The sequence below is a fragment of the Aotus nancymaae genome, unplaced genomic scaffold (genome assembly GCF_030222135.1).
Source record: "Aotus nancymaae isolate 86718 unplaced genomic scaffold, 86718_ANA_hifiasm-v0.15.2.pri h1tg000067l, whole genome shotgun sequence".
NCBI classification, from domain to species: Eukaryota; Metazoa; Chordata; class Mammalia; order Primates; family Aotidae; genus Aotus; species Aotus nancymaae.
In genome coordinates, this window is record NW_026988482.1 from 8,333,135 (window position 1) to 8,351,863 (window position 18,729).

The following is an 18,729-nucleotide window of genomic DNA, read 5'->3' on the forward strand; positions in this document are numbered from 1 at the left end:
GGAGTAAGAGAAGGACCACAGTGTGAGCGCTAATGTAAAATGTATCTACTAGGAGCACATCTAAGCTGCCGATTAAGTCTCTTGATCTTCCTGAGCTCCCGATTCCTCACCGGAGAAGGAGAAGACAGTGATTCCATGACCCAACCTGATGATGTATTTATTTTATTTTATTTATTATTATTATCTTTTCTGAGACAGAGTCTCGCTGTCACCCAGGCTGGAGTACAGTGATGCAATTTCAGCTCACTGCACCCTCCGCCTCCCAGGTTCAAGCGATTCTACTGTCTCAGCCTCCTGAGTAGCTAGGATCACAGGCGTGCGCCACCATACTCAGCTAATTTTTGTATTTTTAGTAGACGGGGTTTCACCATGTTGGCCAGGCTGGTCTCGAACTCCTGACCTCATGATCCACCTGCCTCAGCCTCCCAAAGTGCTGGGATTACAGATGTGAGCCACCGCGCCCTGCTGATGTTTTTTTTTTTAAAAAAACCCTTTGATATTAGTCTTTGCTGATGAAGGTATATGGTGCCCAGGAATATAGAGTTCAGCTGTTCCTGCTGCTGCAAGGTCCTATCTGGAGGCTTGCATGAGGGACAGCAGAGCCCAGAACATCTAGGGGAGAGTGGGAAGTGTTGTAAAAAGTGAATGAAGCAATGGACGTGAGAGCACTTTATGAACTGTCAGATGCTGTACAACTACTATAAGACGTTACCACCATATGATTATGTGTAATATGGCACTAGATTTCATGTATTATTTCATAAATTCTCCTGGATGAAGAGGTTCCTGAATTATTTTCAGGCAGCACGTGCTGATTTCTCAATACCAATGGAAACTTGAGAAAGTCTTGCCACAGGATTCTGTTAATAGATTGTATTAGTGGGAAAAACTGTATTACACATATATCAAAAATTGCACAATAGGGCTGCAACCTACTCATCTCACATCCACCGTTTGCCTCTTTCTGAATAAACATATGCGCTCTGGGTGTTTTTACAACAGTGTTTAGTCTGCACACTTCCCTAGGAGTTGTGGGCGTGGGGTGGATCCTGGAACAGATCAGAAATACCTTCTCAGCAGTGTCCAGTGGATTGTGTGTTTCTTTCCTTCTCTAGGAGGGCTCCACTTCCCTGTTTCTGTCTCTTCACTTCCTTACTTTCAGGAACTCACCAGCTAGGCAGAAGCTGCTTCTTGTGTAGCCCACTGTCCATTTGAAGCCCACAACCTTAAGAATATTTTTATAATGGGATAGAAATTGAGGAACTTAACTTCTTTGTAAGTGGTCGCCATCTCGTTTTTTTGTTCTTCCTCTGATACCTTTTAATTTTTTTAAAAGAGAATCACTTTCTATCACTGTCACGTCACATCTTCCAGTAGCCTCTAGGTGCTTCCAATACCTGTTTGTTGTTCAAACTTATATTTTGGGTTTTGGTATTACTTTTATTATTGTTGAGATGAAGTTTTGCTCTGTTACCCAGGCTGGAGTGCAGTGGTGTGATCTCAGCTCACTGCAACCTCTGCCTCCTGGATTCAAGTGATCCTCCTGCCTGAGCCTTCTGAGTAGCTGGGATTATAGGCATGCACTACCAAACCCAGCTAATTTTTGTATTTTTAGTGGAGATGGGGTTTCACCATGTTGGCTTGGCTGGTCTTGAACTCCTGACCTCAAGACACCAGCCTCAGCCTCCTTACAGGCGTGAGCAATCATGCCTGGCCTACTTCTATTATTACTAGAAGAGATAGGATTGAAAGGAATGGACTGGGTAGCAAGAAACTCTCTGGGGTAAATGACACACTTGCGCTAGACTTTGAAAGATGGGCAGGACTTCGGGAAATAGCAATAGAGGGGCATTCCAGAAAGTGGAACTGGCAAGACAGAGATGCATAGGAAATGAGGGAGACATTCAAATACCCCTGGCTAAGTTGGAGCTGGAGGTGTGGAAGGAGTGGCTGGCATTGCCCTTTAGAGAGGTGAGGCTGGACCTTCATGTGTGCTTGTGCTCTGGCAAGTTTGGAAATTCAGACAGAGGGTTAGGACCAGCTTTGCCCATTTCCCTTCTCATGCCTAGTCAGAAATCCTGGAGCTGGAGAGCACTTTACGGAGCACTAAAACCTCATCTTTACTTCTGTATAAGATGTTACCTAAATATCCAGGAGAGATGTTTATTTACTCTTCATTCATTCATTCAACAAATATGTTCAGTATTGAGTAGAGTGTGGCCGTCAGTACATAAACTCTATAGTTAGCCTGCTTGGGGTTGAAATCCAGCTCTGTCTCTTACTAGCTGAAGGATCATCAAGTTATTTCTCTCTCAAGAGGGGAGAATAATTCCCTTTCCTTACAGAGTTGTTGTGAGGTGTAAATGAGAAGAATCTGTGCAAAGCACTTGGGACACTAGCTGGCACATATATTAATAAACGTTAACTGCACTTACTATTGATATTCGCGGACATTGAGCTGGTAGTGGAGGATACAATTGTGAGCAAGACAGAGCCTCTGTTCTTATGATGCAATCAAATAGTTTTACAAATTAAAGTTGCAACAGAGAACTAGAGAAGAGAGGGTCAAGGTTCTAGGAGAGCCCCGAAAGGGGAGATTTGAGCTATTCAGGGAGGTTGGAGTCCCCAAGCAGATGGTACTTGGCTGAGTAGAAGGAATGTGTAGATGTCGAAAAGGGTGGGATAAGAGCTTTTCAGGAAGAGGCAAGAGCATAGGCCCAAAATTCCACAATAAAAGTTTATGTAGAAGGAAATGGGGGACTGGAAGGACTCAGGAACAGGTGAGTATATGTGGGGCTGTGTGGTAAGAGACAAGGCTAAAAGTAAGAAGGAGTCAAGCCACGGTCCTGCACTGAGGCATCTTCTTTACGGCAGTGTTGGATTTGCATTTTGCAACCATCACTGGCTTCTGTCTGATCAGAGGGGCTGCAGTAGATGAAGAGACATAGTTAGGAGGGTCTTGCAGTAGCCTGGGCTAGATATGCTGGTAGCTTGCACAAGAGGAGGGGTGAAGGTGAATGTGAGAAAAGAATGTCTTTAAGGGCTACTTGGGATTTGCAGTCAACAGGTTTTAATGTCGCATTGGATGTGAGAAGTAAAGGGAGAGGGGCCAGAGGTACAGCTCGGTTTCTGTCTTGTGTAACTGCAGGAAGAAGTCACTGAAATTGTAAGTCAGCCCCTTATCCATGGTTTCACTTTCTGCAGTTTCATTTACCTGTGGTCAGCTGCAGTCTGAAAATATTAAATGAAAAATTCCAGAAATAAGCAATTCAGAAGTTTTAAATGACACATTGTTCCGAGTAGCGGGATGAAAGCTTATGCATCTTACTTTGTCCCTTCATCACAGGAAGAAGGATGAGTACAGCAAAATAAAATATTGTGAGAGAATAGAGAACACATTCACATAACTTTTATTACAGTCTGTTGTTATAATTGTTCTATTTTATTATTAGTTCTTGTTGTGAATCTCTTACTGTGCCTAATTTGTAAATTGTATCATGGGAATGTATGTATGTTTAGTAAGAAACATAGTCTTTATAAGGTTTGGTACTATCTGTAATTGCAGGTATCCACTGGGGCCTTAGAACATATTCCCCGTGGATAAGGGGGGACAAGTGTACTTGAAAATATTTTGGGTGATGAGGGCTAGGTTCGGGGGGAGGATAGAGGTTAAAAATATAGGTCTACATAAGGTCAGTGTGCATTGCCTTTTAGGTATCTGTGAAGAGATGTCAAAGAGGCATTTGCACCAATAAGTCTGGAGTTTAATGAAAAGGTCTGGGCTGGAGATGAGAGTTTGTGAATTGTCTTTATCTAGGTGGCAGTGAATCAATGGGACTGAATGAGAGCACTAGAGAGAGACAGAGTGTGGAGAGAGGAGGGAAGGCTTATCCAGGAGCTGTGGATAACAAAAATAGAGAGAAGGAGGCAGCGGTCTGTGTCATCCGTTATAACTGAGGGGTGAATTTAGGTGAAGATTGAAATGCATGATGAACTCAAAATATCTGAAACAGATCTCAACCAATTTAGAACATTTATTTTGCCAAGGGTAAGGATGCAGCCTCAGGAGGTCTGACATGTTACCAGGGTGGTCGGGGTACAGCTTGCTTTTATATATTTTAGGGAGACATGAGATATCAATTAGTATATGTAAGATATACATTGGTTCGGTCTGGCAAGGTGGGACAGCTTCAGGTGGGGGGTGGGCGGCTTCCAGGTCATTCCAGATAAGAGACAAAAGGTTGCATTCTTTTGAGTCCTTGATCAGCACAATTTCTTCTGGCTCAGTGAATCTGCATTTTTACATAAACAATAGGGCAGAGGAAGCAATCAGATATGTATTTGTCTCAGGTGAGCAGAGGAATGATTTTTCTGTCCCACACCTGTGAAGATAAGCTATCAGTTTACATTGTCAGGGTGAAATTCCACAGAACTGTTCTGGGGTCAAGATCTTGAGGCCCACAAGGAATTTCCTTGTGGACAAATTGGTAGGAAGGTATATGCTTCTTTTATCTTTTTAGCTATCTTATTTAGGAATAAAATGGGAGGCAGGTTTGACTTGCTGTTTTTGATTCCTAGCTTGACTTTTCCGTTGGCTTAGTGATTTGGGGGTCCTGAGATTTCTTTTGCTTGCACTGGATCTGCTCTCTAGCAAAATGCAAGGCCGCTGGTGACCTTAGCAAAACTGTTTGGGGAGAGTGATGAAGCAGATTGAAGAGTATCAAGGAGGGAGTGGGAGGAGTGAATGGGGAAGGCAAATTTGGATAGGGTTTTCAAGAAGTTGGTCTCTAAAGGTGAAGAAAGAGAGAGAGCACTTAGCTAGAGAGCACTGAGGCCAGTTTTTGTTCCATTCAGCTGTTAGTACAGTAGCAGCCACTCACCCCTCACCCCTCAGCCCAGGGCCAGCGGCTGTGCACATGTTCTGGGAGCAGCCTGCACACAGCTTCTGGGAGCCAGAGTGAGCGAAATGGATCCTATCCTTTGAATACTAGGGATCTGTGCTCTGCCTTCTGATTGTTGCTGCTTATCACAGTGATACAAACAAAGAAGATAGCCCTTTTTTTCTTTCTCTTTTTTTCTTTTTTGAGATGAAGTCTGGCTCTGTTGCCCAGGCTGGAGTGCAGTGGTGTGATCTTGGCTCAGTGCAACCTCCGCCTCTTGAGCTCAAGTGATTCTCCTACATCAGCCTCCCGAGTAGCTGGGATTATAGACACCTGCCACCGTACCCGGCTAATTTTTGTATTTTTAATAGAGACAGGGTCTCCCCCTGTTGGCCAGGCTGGTCTCGAACTTTCTGACCTCAGGTGATCTACCCACCTTGGCCTCCCAAAGTGCTGGGATTACAGGTTTCAGCCAGCCATTTTTATTACACCTCTCCTCCACCCACTGTTACAGCTACTTCCCTCTCTGGCTAAGAGACTTTCAGGAGAACCTAGAAGCTCCTCCTCCCAACCTTTATTTTTATCTTACTCTTTTTTGGAGCTAGACATTGAAGAAAGGACATTTAAACAATCTGAAATGAAAGTGAGGACATTACTTCTGATTCTACGGAAATAAAAAGGATTATAAGAGAGTACTGTGATCCATTGCACACCAACAAATTGGGCAACCTGAGTGAAATGGATAAATTCCTAGAAACACAAAACCTACCAAGATTAAATATCTCTTACAAGTATTCATCTTCAACAAAATACTAGCACACTGAATTTAGCAGCATGTTAAAAGGAGTATATACCATGATCAAGTGATATTTATTCCTGGAATGCAAAGATGATTCAACATACAAAGTTGATCAAAATAATACACCACATTTGACAAAATTGCATACCTTCTTATGATAAGAATACTCAACAAACTAGACATAGAAGGAAACTACCTTCACATAATAAAAGCCATATGTAAAAAACCCACGACAAGCATCATACTCGATGATGAAAGCCTGGAAGGCTTTCCTCTAAAATTAGGAATGAGGCAAGGATGCTACTTTTGCCATTTCTATTCAACATAGTACTGGAAAGCCTGGCAGAGAAATCAGGCAAGAAAAAGACCTGTGTCATGTGAACTGGAAAAGAAGTAATTTTATCTCTGTTAAGATGATGTGATGTTTTATATAGAAAACCCTAAGGATTCCATAAAAAACTCATAGAACTAATAAATTCAATTAAGTAGCAGGCTCCAAAGTCAACATGCAATAATATTTTTTTCTACTTTATACAATAATAATGAATGATCTAAAAAGGAAATTTAAAAACAATTCCATTTACAATAAAATAGCATCAAAAAGCAAAAAATACTTAGGAATGAATTTAACCAAGGAGGTGAAAGCCTTGTACAATGAAAACTACAGAATATTTCTGAAAGAAATTAAAGAAGACACAAAAACCTGGAAGACATCCCATGTTCAGATTGAAAAAAATATTGTTAAGGTGTCAATAATACTGAATATGATCTGTGGATTTGATGTAATCACTATGAAAATCCATATAAATTTTTTTTTTTTGTAGAAATAGAAAAACCCATCCTAAAATTTATATGAAACCTCAAGGGACCCCAATTAGCCAAACAATCATGAAGAATAATAATAAACCTGGAGTTCTCTCACTTCTTGGTTTCAAAAAATACATGTTACAATAGTTGAAACAGTGAGATAAAAAGACAAACACATAAACCATTGGAATAAAATAGAAAGTGCAGAAATAAACCCTTGTATATATGCACAAGTGATTTTTGACCAGTGTGTCAAGATCATTCAATGATGAAGAGTCTTTTTAAGAAATGATACTGGGAAAAGTGCTACATGCAAAAGAATGAAGGTAGACCCTTACCTAACACCAAAAATAAAAATTAACTCAAAATGGATCTATGACCCATATGTAGACCTAAAAACTATAAAACTCTTAGAAGACAACATGGGATAAAAACTTTATTACATCAGATTTGGCAATGATTTCATCATTATGACACCAAAGGTATACATAACAGAGGAAAAAATATACAAGTTGGATGTAATGAAAATTAAAAACAATTGTATATGAAAAGATACTCTCAACAGAGTAAAAAGACAACACACATAACAGGAGAAAATATTTGCAAGTCATCTATCTGATAAGGGATTAATATACAGAATATATAGAAAACTCATAAAACAATAATAAAAAATCAAACCATCCAATTTAAAAATGGGCAAATGACTTGAACAGACATTTCTCCGAGATATACAAATGGTTAGTAGGCACATGAAAAGAGACTCAACTCTTTTTTGTTAGGGAAATGCAACCCAAGAATACAATACAGTGCCGCCTTACACCCATGAGGATGGCTTCTGTGATCAGAAATTGGAATCCTTGGGCACTGTTGATGGGAATGTAAAATGGTCAGCCACTGTGGAAAACAGTATGGCAGTGCCTCAAAAAGTCAAAAATGGAATTACCAGGTCATCTAGTAATTCCGTTTTTGGCGTATACTTACAAAAATTGAAAGAAGGGTCTTGAAGAGATAGTCATACACCCATATTTAGACTACTGTTATTCTCAATAGCTAAAATGCAGAAGCAACCCAAGTGTCTATTGATGCTGAATGGATAAGCAAAAGCTGGAATATACATACAATAAAATATTATTCTTAAAATGGAAAGAAATACTGATATTAGCTACCACATGGATGAACCTTGAAGACATTATGCCAAGTGAAATAAGCCAATTGTGCACGTGCACAGGCATGCGTGCACGCACGCGTGCACACACACACACACAAAATACTATGAATGGTGGTTGCCAGGGAATGTGAGGTGGGAGGGGGTATGGGGAGTTACTGTTTAATGAATATAGAGTTTCAATTTTGCAAGATTTCAAAAGTTTTGGAGATGGGAGGTGGTGTTAGTTGGGCAGCAATACAAATGTACTTAATATCACTGAACTGTACACTTAAAAATGGTTAAGATAGTCAATTTTATATGTATTTTAATACAGTTTTTTGAATTGGAAAGAATGTCAGTAGAGGAGACAGTCACAAAAGGACAAACACTGTATGATTTCACTTTATATGAAATACCTGGAGTAGAGGCAGAAAGTAGAATCATGTTTGCCAAGGGCTAGAGGGAGAAAGGAATGTGGAATTGTTGTTTAATGAGTACTGTGATTCATTTCGGGAGGCTGAAGAAATTCTGGAGACGGTGGTGATAGTTACACGGTATGAATGTACTAAGCTGAATTCTTAAAATTGCTAAAATGGTCAATTTTGTGTTATGTATATTTTGAAAGCTTTTTTTTTTTTTTTTTTTTGAGACAGTCTCACTCTTGTCCCCCAGGCTGGAGCTCAATGACCCAATCTTGGGTCACTGCAACCTCCGTCTCCCGAGTTCAAGCAATTCTCCTGTCTCAGCCTCCCAAGTAGCTGAGATTACAGGTGCCCGCCACAACACCTGGCTAAGTTTTGTATTTTTAGTAGGGACGGGGTTTCACCATGTTGGCCAGGCTGGTCTCAAACTCCTGACCTCAGGTGATCTATCTGCCTTGGCCTCCCAAAGTGGTGGGATTACAGGTGTGAGGCACTGTGCCTGGCCTAAAAGCTTTTTTTTAAAATCAACAAGGAGAAGCCAGTTGATTAAGGGAGAAGAGGACACAATGAGTAATTACTGAGAGCATGATGCCACGTGGTGGAGCCAAAGCTAGTAGAGGTAGAGGATGAACTCCAGCAGGAGGGAGTCAGAGGGAAGACAGTGGGAGTGGGGTAGCTGGTGGTAGTCTGTATTAGAAGGATGAGAGGGCTTCTATTTTCTCTGCAAAGCGGGATGCAAGGCCAAGTCAGAAGAGGCTGAGGGGAAACAGGTTTTAGTAGAGAAGGTTTGAGCAAAGAGATTTGAAACTGTCATTGAGGTGACTGAGTTAGTAAACCTGAGGAATGGAGTAGGATTTCCAGGCCAGGCTGGGCTACTTTGAGTATCTTAAAAATGGTTAAGATAGTCAATTTTATATGTGTTTTAATACAATTTTTTTAAATTGTAAAGAATGTCAGTAGAGGAGACAGTCACAAAAGGACAAACACTGTATGATTTTACTTTATATGAAATACCTGGAGTGTTTGAGGTTGAGGAGAATGAATTTAGAGAGAAACCAATCTCTGTTTGATGCATGGATGGTAGGACCTGGAGGTGAGCAGGCAGCAGCAAAGGCGGCAGGGGAGAGTGAAGCAGCCCTCCCTGAGCGTTCTCTTGGACTGCAGAGGCGACCTACTCTCTGAGTACCTTTTCGTGATGTTTCAGTCATCCTCACTGTAAAGAACAGAATCCCAATCCTGTAAAGATTCTGAAACTTTATTTAATGCCAAAGTAAGGTTGCCTGGGGATTAAGAGTACTGGAGTCAGACATCAGATTCCTCCCCCAGCACTTCCTACGGGAGTGACTTGAGCAAGCTGCTTTACTTGACCTCTCTGAGCCTCAGTTCCCTTATTTGTAAGGTAGAAATAGGAATAGTTACTATCCAGGGCCTTTTTTTTTTTTTTTTAAAGATCAAAGGAGTTACTATGTATGGAGCATTTCATCCAGAGACTGGGATGCAGCAAGTGCTTTGTAAATAGTAGCGACGGGCACTGCTGAACCGTGAAGGCCTGCCTCTGCCTGTTTGAAATAACTCTACCTTCCCAAATCCCAAGCAAATGGGCATCTTCTCTCCCAACAGGGAAGGTGAGTCAGCTTGAGACCACTTGAGAGGCATCTAGCAGAAGGGAGGCAAAGCTTCTGTAAAGGATAATTTTTAGGAAAAAAAAGTAAGATGATAACTCTCATAGAGACATAAAAATGAATTCATAATGATTTTATTTTAGTCATCAGATGGACCCAAACAGATATTACAACTGGTTCAGAAGAAAAGTCGAAGCAAAGCAAATTTGGAGTAAAGAGGAGTTAAACTAGTTTTTCTGTGAGATAAGGCAGGGGAAGGGGAGAAGTCAATTGAAACTCTGCTGGGCAGCATGCTGCCCAGTAAGCACATGTATCAGTTGCCTGCAATTAACAACGGGTTGTGAAATAGCTCCCGTAAAATCTGATGGGGAGGAAAGGTGTGCTCAGAAAATGCAGATTTTTTCCCCTTGCATGTCTAGATCTCTGTGCACCATTGTGTCAGGGCTGAGAGGAGGGTGGCCCACTTCCCGGAATACACTACCCACCCTCAAGAGAACCTTTCCTGCTTCTTCTTAGGCAAATCAACTCTTTTCTTGCCTCTTGTAAGCAATACTAAATATCTGGCTGTTCTTCAGTACTCGAGTCCTGGGCAGCTCTGTGACAGTCCTTGTGGTTCTGAACTGTGATGGACACTTTCTATCACTGCTCTTTCTTACCTTGATATCCTAAAAAGCTGGTGGTCTGTCTTCTCTATCTTTTGTCCTGGTCAGTTTTCCTATTTTGTGTGTCTGTTTCTGTGGATGAACAAATGGGTTCCCCACCCCCATTGCACAAGGAGAGCATCTGGCACCCAGAAGTCAGAGAGAATAGCTGTTGCTTTGGTAGAATTCTCCCTGTGAGTGGCTGGTTCTCTTCCCAGATGGAGACAGAGAGGTCTTCCTGACAGCAGCTGCCCTCCCCCTCCCCCACTCCCCTTCCCCTCCTTCTCCCCCTCCTCCTCCCCCCCTCCCCCACTCCCCTTCCCCTCCCCCACTCCCCTTCCCCTCCTTCTACCCCTCCCCTCCCCTCCCCCACTCCCCTCCCCCTCCTCCTCCCCCTCCCCTCCCCCCTTCTCCCCCTCCCCCTCTCCCCTCCTCCTCCCCCTCCTTCTCCCCCTCCCCCTCTCCCCTCCCCCTCCTCCCCCTCCTCCTCCCCCTCCTCCTCCCCTTCCTCTCCTCCCCTTCCCCTCCTCCTCCCCCTCCTCCTCCCCATCTCCCTCCCCCTTCCCGTCTTCCTCCCCCTCCTCCTCCCCTTCCCCTCCTCCTCTCCCTCTCCCTCCCCCTTCCCCTCCTCCTCCCCCTCCTCCTCCCCCTCCTCCTTCTTTCTTCGTTTTGCTCTTGTCACCCAGGCTGGAGTGCAGTGGCACAATCTTGGCTCCCTGCAACCTCTGCCTCCCGGGTTCAAGTGATCCTCCTGCCTCAGCCTCCCAAGTAGCTGAGATTACAGGCACGCATGACCACTCCTGGCTAATTTTTGTATTTTTAGTAGAGACGGGGTTTCACCATGTTGGCCAGGCTGATCTCGAACTCTTGACCTCAGGTGATCCACCTGCTTCAGCCTCCCAAAGTGCTGGGATTACAGATGTGAGCCACCGTGCCCGGCCAGCAGCTCTCTTCTAAGGCATCTGGACCTACATTTTTTCAGCTCCCCTCCCTTGGGCTGTGATGAAGGCATAGAAAACAAAAAGACACTTTTCTTATTGAGAAGGTGGCTTTTTATAGAGAATGGTGTCATACCGTTAGGTTTCAGGCCAGCAGACCTAGTCAGGCATGTATGCCTCTGTGCCAGGTGTGGCTCTGAGTCAACAGGAAAACGATATATTTAAATGTGGGTCTTTAAATAATGCTGTTTTGACTATAAGTGTAAGAAGTTTTCTTTGAGACTCAACTCAGTACCTCCTGTACCCAGTGCGCCTGAGAGAGGAGACAATGGGACCAAGAAGACACACTGGCTTCCTTGGAAGCTTTTGTGCTAGCTGGAGAGAGAAAACCTACTTCCTGTATGCCTGGATGACAACCGGGACATTTCCAGATTACTCAATGGGGCTTCTCTTGAAATAATAGCGGTTGCCATTTGTTAAATATATTGTATATACCAGCTAAGGGTCTTACATGCCTTATTTCATTTGATCTTCATGGCAAACCCTGTGAGGTATGACCACCAACCACCATTTTACCTCAGAACTCGGCTCCCAGAGTTTGAGTGAGTTGCTCAGATAGCCCAGAAAGTAAGTGACAGAGGTGGGATTTGGGTCTAGGTGTTTGACACCAGCACCTTAAATCACCAAAGCTTTCTTGAAGCTTCAACTTTACTTCTCAAGACACTGAAAGACAGGTGTCTGTGAGATTTCTATCCACAACAGGTCTAAAAACAGCTATGATGACCTGGGTGATTTTGATGGAACCCCTTCCATACAGTACATTAATATCATGATTGGAACTAAAATTTAAACATGATGGCAATCATGAATTCTGGGACTTCTTGACTTGGGCCAGCAGACATACTCTCAATTACTATCTCTCAGAATCAGAGAAAGGGTGTCTTCAGGCTGTGTCTTCACACGGCTTTTCCTCCGTACGTGGTGGAAAAAGAGAGCTCTGGGGGTCTCTTCTTGCTGTAAGGACACTGGCCCCATTGGATTAGGCCCCACCCCATGACACATTTAATCCTAACTACCTCCCTCACAGCCCTATTTCCAAACATTAGTCACATTGGGGATTACGGCTTCAACATTTGAATTTTGGGGGAGCACAACTCGGTCCATAACAGGGAAAACAGATTTGAGAAGTGCAAAATATGCACAGTGGGAATATCTGACAATCTGTGTGTGTGTGTGTGTTTCTATTCTTGCATTTTCTTTTTATTTTTTATTATGTCTTTTTTTTTTCTTTAAGTTCTGGGTTACATCCGCAGATCTTGCAGGATTGTTACATAGGTATACACATGTCATGGTGGTTTGCTTCCTCTTCCCCCCGTCACCTACGTTAGGTATTTCTCCTAATATTATCTCTCCCCAATCTCCTCACTGCCTTTGAAGGCTAAGGGTCTTAGATGCCTTATTTCATTTGATCTTCACCTCCTATAGCCCTCCCAACCCCCAACAGACCCCAGTGTGTGATGTTCCCCTCCCTGTGTGCATGTGTTCTCATTGTTCAACACCCACTTATGGGTTAGAACATGCAATGTTTGGTTTTCTGTTTTGTGTCAGTTTGCTGAGAATGATGATTTCCAGATTCATCCATGTCCTTGCAAAGGACATGAACTCATCCTTTTTTATGGCTGCATAGTATTCCATGGTGTATATGTGCCACTTTTTCTTTATCCAGTCTATCACTGATGGGCATTTGCATTTTCTAACTGTCCTCAGTGAACATTCGTTACTTTCTGAGGAGGTTACTTTAAACAATGTCTTAGCAGCAGTGCGCCACGGCCTGGTGTAGTCTTTTCCTGGCAGAGGTTCCCCAGGGCTCTGCCGCTCTGGCCATGACTTATTCTCGGCATGAACTCCTCCCCTTCCCCTCAAGAGGATCTCCAAACCCAGGTCACACCCTGCCCCTGCAGGTAAGTACAGGCGTTTGAGGAGAGCTTTATTCTTCCAGGAACAGCTGGTCCCCCCAGCAGGGCCTAACAAGATGGTTATGTCTAAATAAGGCAGCTGAGGCTGGGAGATGGGAAATGGTCCATCTAATACCACAGAGTGAGTTAGACACAGAGCAGGACTGGAACCCATACTTCCAACTCTGCATCCAGTTTTAAGGCAATCTTCTTTTTTTTTTTTTGAGAAAATCTTTGAACCTCATACAGAGGGAATTAATGTGGGTAAGTTCAGACCCATGTCCATTTAAAGTTCCGGGAGGGGAGTTCCTTTTCCCTCCACCAGATCCCAGCCCCAGCCACTTTCTATTTCTCTTTCTGGATAAAACTATCATTTATCTTCACCTATTGCCATTTTCATGATTACTGTCTCATTCATCTCAAGTAGCTCAAGTGAATGACTGTTTCGCCACTGAGTACAGGAGGACTGAGGGTGACCTGACCCTCATGGTGTGCTTGCTTATTTGAATGTCTGATGGTTTTATGGGTGTAGTCCTGTTGGAGCAGAAAGAATATTCAGGAGCCTACCTCTGGACTCTGGTCTTAGCTGTGCCCCAAACTCTCTCATTTGGACAATTCTCTCGTCTCTCTGGGCCTCAGTTTACCTATCTGGAAAATGATGGGTTTGAATTTAATACCTTGAGGATCTTCCAGCTGTGACATATTACAACTCAGGCATGAAGCAAATTCTCCTAACACTCTGTTCTCCTATCTGGTGCTCTGACGTCTTCGCCCAAGAGCTGTGGTACCCTACCCTGCCCACATTGTGTGAGGCATTGTAGCACCTAGGTTAGAAGTGTGATCTCTGGAGCCTGACATAAGACTCAAATTCAGACTCACGGACTATGTAACTTGGAAAAGTTATTTAGCATCTCTATTTCTTTAATTATAAAATAAGCATATTAATGCTTCATAGGGCTGTTGTGAAGATAAACTGAGTCGAGGTATGACGGTACCTAGTGTATCGTGAGCATCATTAAATGGCATCTGTTGTTTTCATTTATTGTAAAGAAGAAAGCTTCATGCATCTTTTGGAATTTCTGAGGACAGTGGAGCCACAGCTGGGAAAGTCTCAGGGAGCCAGGAGTTGCTGGCCTCCTGCTTTGCATACTAGAAAATTGCTGGAAAGGGGCTATAGCAGGGGGAGACATTTTAAAAAATACCAGTTACTGCTATTCCTCATGACTATGTATATATCACCGGGCATTACTACTCTGCATAGAAAAAAGCTTAGCTAAAGAAAAGACATTTTGCTTTTAATATACTAGCTGTTTTCAGGGGAATAGGGTAGGATGGGGATAAGGAGTACAGTCACAGAATTCAGTCTTAGAAGACATATAAAATAGTGGACGATGGCCCTCTGTCCTCAGGCCTCCCTGTCACCAGCTCAATCACGTCTATCTTGCAAAGCCCCATCTAGGAGGAAGACTGCTTTTCCTTTGGACTGTAGTGCTGAATTGCTGTTGTAAAGTTACAATGTTTCCTATGGAAGGAAGACAGTACTTAAAGTTACAAGATATGGGTTCTGTTCTTAGTTCTTATGGCCTGTCAGCCAGGGACGTCTAGGCCAGTAGTCTCATCCTTGAACTCTTTTTTTTTAGTTGGAGTCTTGCTCTGTTGCCCAGGCTAGAGTGCAGTGACATGATCTTGGCTTACTGCAACCTCTGCTTCCTGGGTTACTGGGATTACAGGTGTCCACCGACACGCCTGGCTAATTTTTGTATTTTTAGTAGAGATGGGGTTTCTCCATGTTGGCCAGGCTGGTCTTCAACTCTTGACCTCAAGTGATCTATCCGCCTCAGCCTCCCAAAGTGCTGGGATTACAGACATGAGCCACTGTGCCTGGCCCTCATCCTTGAACTTCAAATTCCCACCTACCTCACTCCCACAGGTATATACCAGTTGTTCCTTTTTCTCTGTTCTTATGCAGGAAGTGGCCTGAGGTCCAAAAGTCCCCTGGGTCCCCTTTTTCCCCTCACTCTCAACATTCAATTAGTCTTCACATCTACAACCGACAACTGTAACTTCTTTTCTTTACTCCATTATTTCTTAGGCCATAACGGGAGCTTCTATGCATTCTTCTTTTTTCTAAAAACACTAATCCAGAACTCTGGTGTTTTTCAATCTTCTTTACATAAAACCCTTTCCTGGTCCCCATAACTTACTGAAGAAATCCTAAGCTCCCTGGCTTGGCCTCTATCTACATTTCTCTGATCCCTTCCAGCTCCTTCTCTGTCTCCTAGCCATACTGAACTACTTGCAATTCCCATACAGGGTACTGGTACTAGTACTCACTGTACTAGATGTTCCTGCAAGACAGGAATGCACATCCCCCCACACTAGCTTAACAAGACAAAAAATGTATTTCCCTCTCATGTAAATGAAGTCCAAAGGTAGACATTCCAAAGTTGGTATGGTGTTCCAGTGTCAGAATCCAAGTTCTTTCTACTTTGTGGGTTTGCTGTTCTCAGCATCTGACTTTACAGTCCAAAATGACTGCTCAAGCTCCAGCCATCACATCCACATTCCAGCCAGCAGGAAGGAAGAAGGAACAAGGAAAGGCATAACCTTGGCTCTAAGGATAGTTCCTGGAAGTCATGCTTGCTTACATATCATTGGCCAGAATTAGTCACCCAGCCATATTTATCTATAAGAGAGGCTATGAAATTTTTTATTTCGGGGAGTCTAGGTTGCCATGTGCAAAAGTCAAAACCAGAGGTGCTGGTGATCAAAGCAGAAAGAGAGAATGGATACTGGGTGACATCTAGCAGTCTCTCCCGCACACTCACACATCCAGGAGTCTGCACTTGGCCCCTTTGTCCTGGACATCCCCTCTCTCACGTTTACAATCTCCTTACTTGGCATGTTCTTTTTTGCCCCTCATCATGCGCTCATTTTATGGCCATTCCCTCATACTACCCCTATTGTTGCAGCATCACAGCGTGTTAATCATTGTTCAATTATCCACCTTTCCCACTACCCTGTGACCTCCTGGAAGGCAGGGACCTTTGGCTTCTTAGCATCCAGTACAGCTGCACAATCTCCAGCCAAGGTGGACCCACCACCAATAATTCTTGTCTTAAAAATATATTGAGGACATGAGAGTATATTCTTCAGGTTCCTAGGAACTTCCTTACATCTGCAGGAAGGTGTCGGGGTGGGGATAGCTCAGGGATTGTAGAGGCTCGTGCAGATTGCTATTCTTTGGGTTGCACACAGGCCATCTCACTTGCCATTTTATTTCCACATGCTGCAGTGACATTGAGTAGGTCCAAGCCTTGGTGATGAGGACCGAGGTGGATAGAGAGGGATTATTGTCATGATTCTGGTTTTCATTTCAGTCCGTTCTTGATTTGATTTCTGCCATTTATTCCTCTCAGTTTTTACCTGGGCAACATCATCTCCCACCTGCTTTTTAAGGTGAATGTTGACGGCTGATCTTAGTTCCGGCTTTCTTAAGAGGGACATGGCTCCCTTCATTCTTAAGTCTTTGGGGCTACTTTTTCTTTCTCATTTGCCCATGATCTCCATTTGATCCACAAGACAGCTCCTGTATGAGAGAGCAGAACAAACGTGTTATTCCCATTTCACAGATGAGAAAATGAGAGCCTAGTAAGATTATTTGCTCAAGATCATAGGAAAGTTAATGGCAAAGCCAAGAGTGGATCCTGGATCTTTTTGTACCTGAGACCAGTATCTTTTGCCATACTTTTCTTTATTTTGATAAATAATTAACATTTACATGCATAATTTTCCCCCAAAATTTGGATTCTTTCTTAGGATTCCCAAACATGGAATTATTGAGTTAAAGTATATAAATGTGCTTTTTTTTTTTTTTTTTTTTTTTTTTTTAAAAAGGCTTTTAATACCCTTTGCAGAATTGTTCAAGCAAGGCTATCACACTCATATTTAAGTCAGGCAGGTATAACTACTCATGTGCAGGCCAACCCAGGAGCCAGCGTGGTGGGAGAGGCTATGGCTGGTTCCCCCAGCCAGCACAGGCACTTGTGAGCTTATCACCAGCCTGGTGAGACTCTCCTGTTGGGAGATGCACATTTTTGCATGCACTCTGGGCCCTCCACACAAACTGTATATTTCATCTGGTGCTCAAGCCATCTGTTCCAGTGCTGCAGAAACTATTGGCTGTGTTGGACTTCGTGAGATCCTATGTCAGTCTCCATCGTGAGGTACTGGACTTCGTACATCACGATGTACTGGACGTTCTAGGTGATGGAAAGGATTCCAGAGATAATTTTAATTCTATGAGACCCTGGCTTCAAACTCCACTCTTGTGACCCTCACACAAGGTGTGACTCCAGGGGGCTGGGGTGCCATGCTATTTTCACTGTACCCTTGCCCCCGTAATCTCAAATAATCTCAAAGCCTGGGTGGAACCCTTTCTAGTCTATGGATATTGGCTTGTGATAAATGTCCTTTGAGGTCAACACAGTGCAGGCTGGCATCTTTTTCTTTCACTGAAGTTAAGTGCTGCACCAGAACTTAGAAGCCTCAAAGGGGGTTCTGGGGACTCCAGTTGTACCTTGTGCTATATCAGCTATTACTTCGTGTTAAACATTTGCATATGAATGTTCCATGACAGCTTGTCTCTTTCTTCTTACAGTTGGTCACCACAGAGCGGCGCTTCCTCACAGACAGTTTGTACAATGAAGGAATCCTAATTGTATGGGACCCATCTGTGTACCATTCGGATATCCCGAAGGTAAATGGGTGTCCATGGGAAATAGGGGTTGAGTTTCATGTCTGTCTACAGATTTTCCTAATTTCCTAGGTTTTTCAAGTCTTGGCTGTGATTAACTGTCCCTAGAGGCTGAGTATTTGAGTTTTAGGGTACCCCATTTCACCTGGACTAGCAGATTCAGAAGTATTCCTGTCCTATGCCAGCTACTCTCCTTGCCCTGCCAGGTATTGCCAGGTATTGTCTCCTAGTTATAGTATTTACTGGGATAGTGGCTGGACTTCCCAACATCTGGGGTAGATTGTTCATTAATGCAATTATTCCTCATGAGCATCAGCAGAATTAGAGAGTAGATGATGTTACTCCTGTAAATAATATGAGCACACTTTTGTTTCCCATTTCCAATATCCAGAATTCTTCCCATTTCACTCTCATAACAATGTAAGGGGATAGATGGAAGAGTGGTTGTTCCCATTTTACAGATAGGGAAATTGGAACGTGGAGAATGAAAGTCCCTCATCCCAGCACTTGATTTACTAAGCAGAAGGTGCAGATCTGCAACAGCAGCTCTTCCCCGGGAAGGAGACATGAGTGGCAGGCCTGCTGGATTCTAATCCCCCTGGAACAGTCCTCTCACTGTTATGTATGCCAGTTGACCTCTCCCTGATATAGGCTGCTGTGGCCTCAGGAGCATGACTTTAAGGAGGAAGGGCAGAGAGCACTAATCTTGGGACATGTAACTCTTAACTTGGATCCACCAGTGCCTGACAGGCTCTGGTGACC

General features: G+C 43.3%; 1 protein-coding gene across 8 annotated transcripts in view; it reads left to right on the plus strand.

The window, feature by feature from the left end:
- The window catches only part of ST6GAL1 (ST6 beta-galactoside alpha-2,6-sialyltransferase 1), a 188,928-nt gene that overhangs the window by 157,213 nt on the left and 12,986 nt on the right, over window positions 1-18,729 (plus strand). For all 8 annotated transcript variants that reach the window (XM_064366912.1, XM_064366913.1, XM_012470847.2 and 5 more), the window contains one exon: window positions 17,872-17,970. In XM_064366912.1, the coding sequence (XP_064222982.1) occupies window positions 17,872-17,970 (99 nt within the window). The remainder of the gene's footprint in view (window positions 1-17,871; window positions 17,971-18,729) is intronic.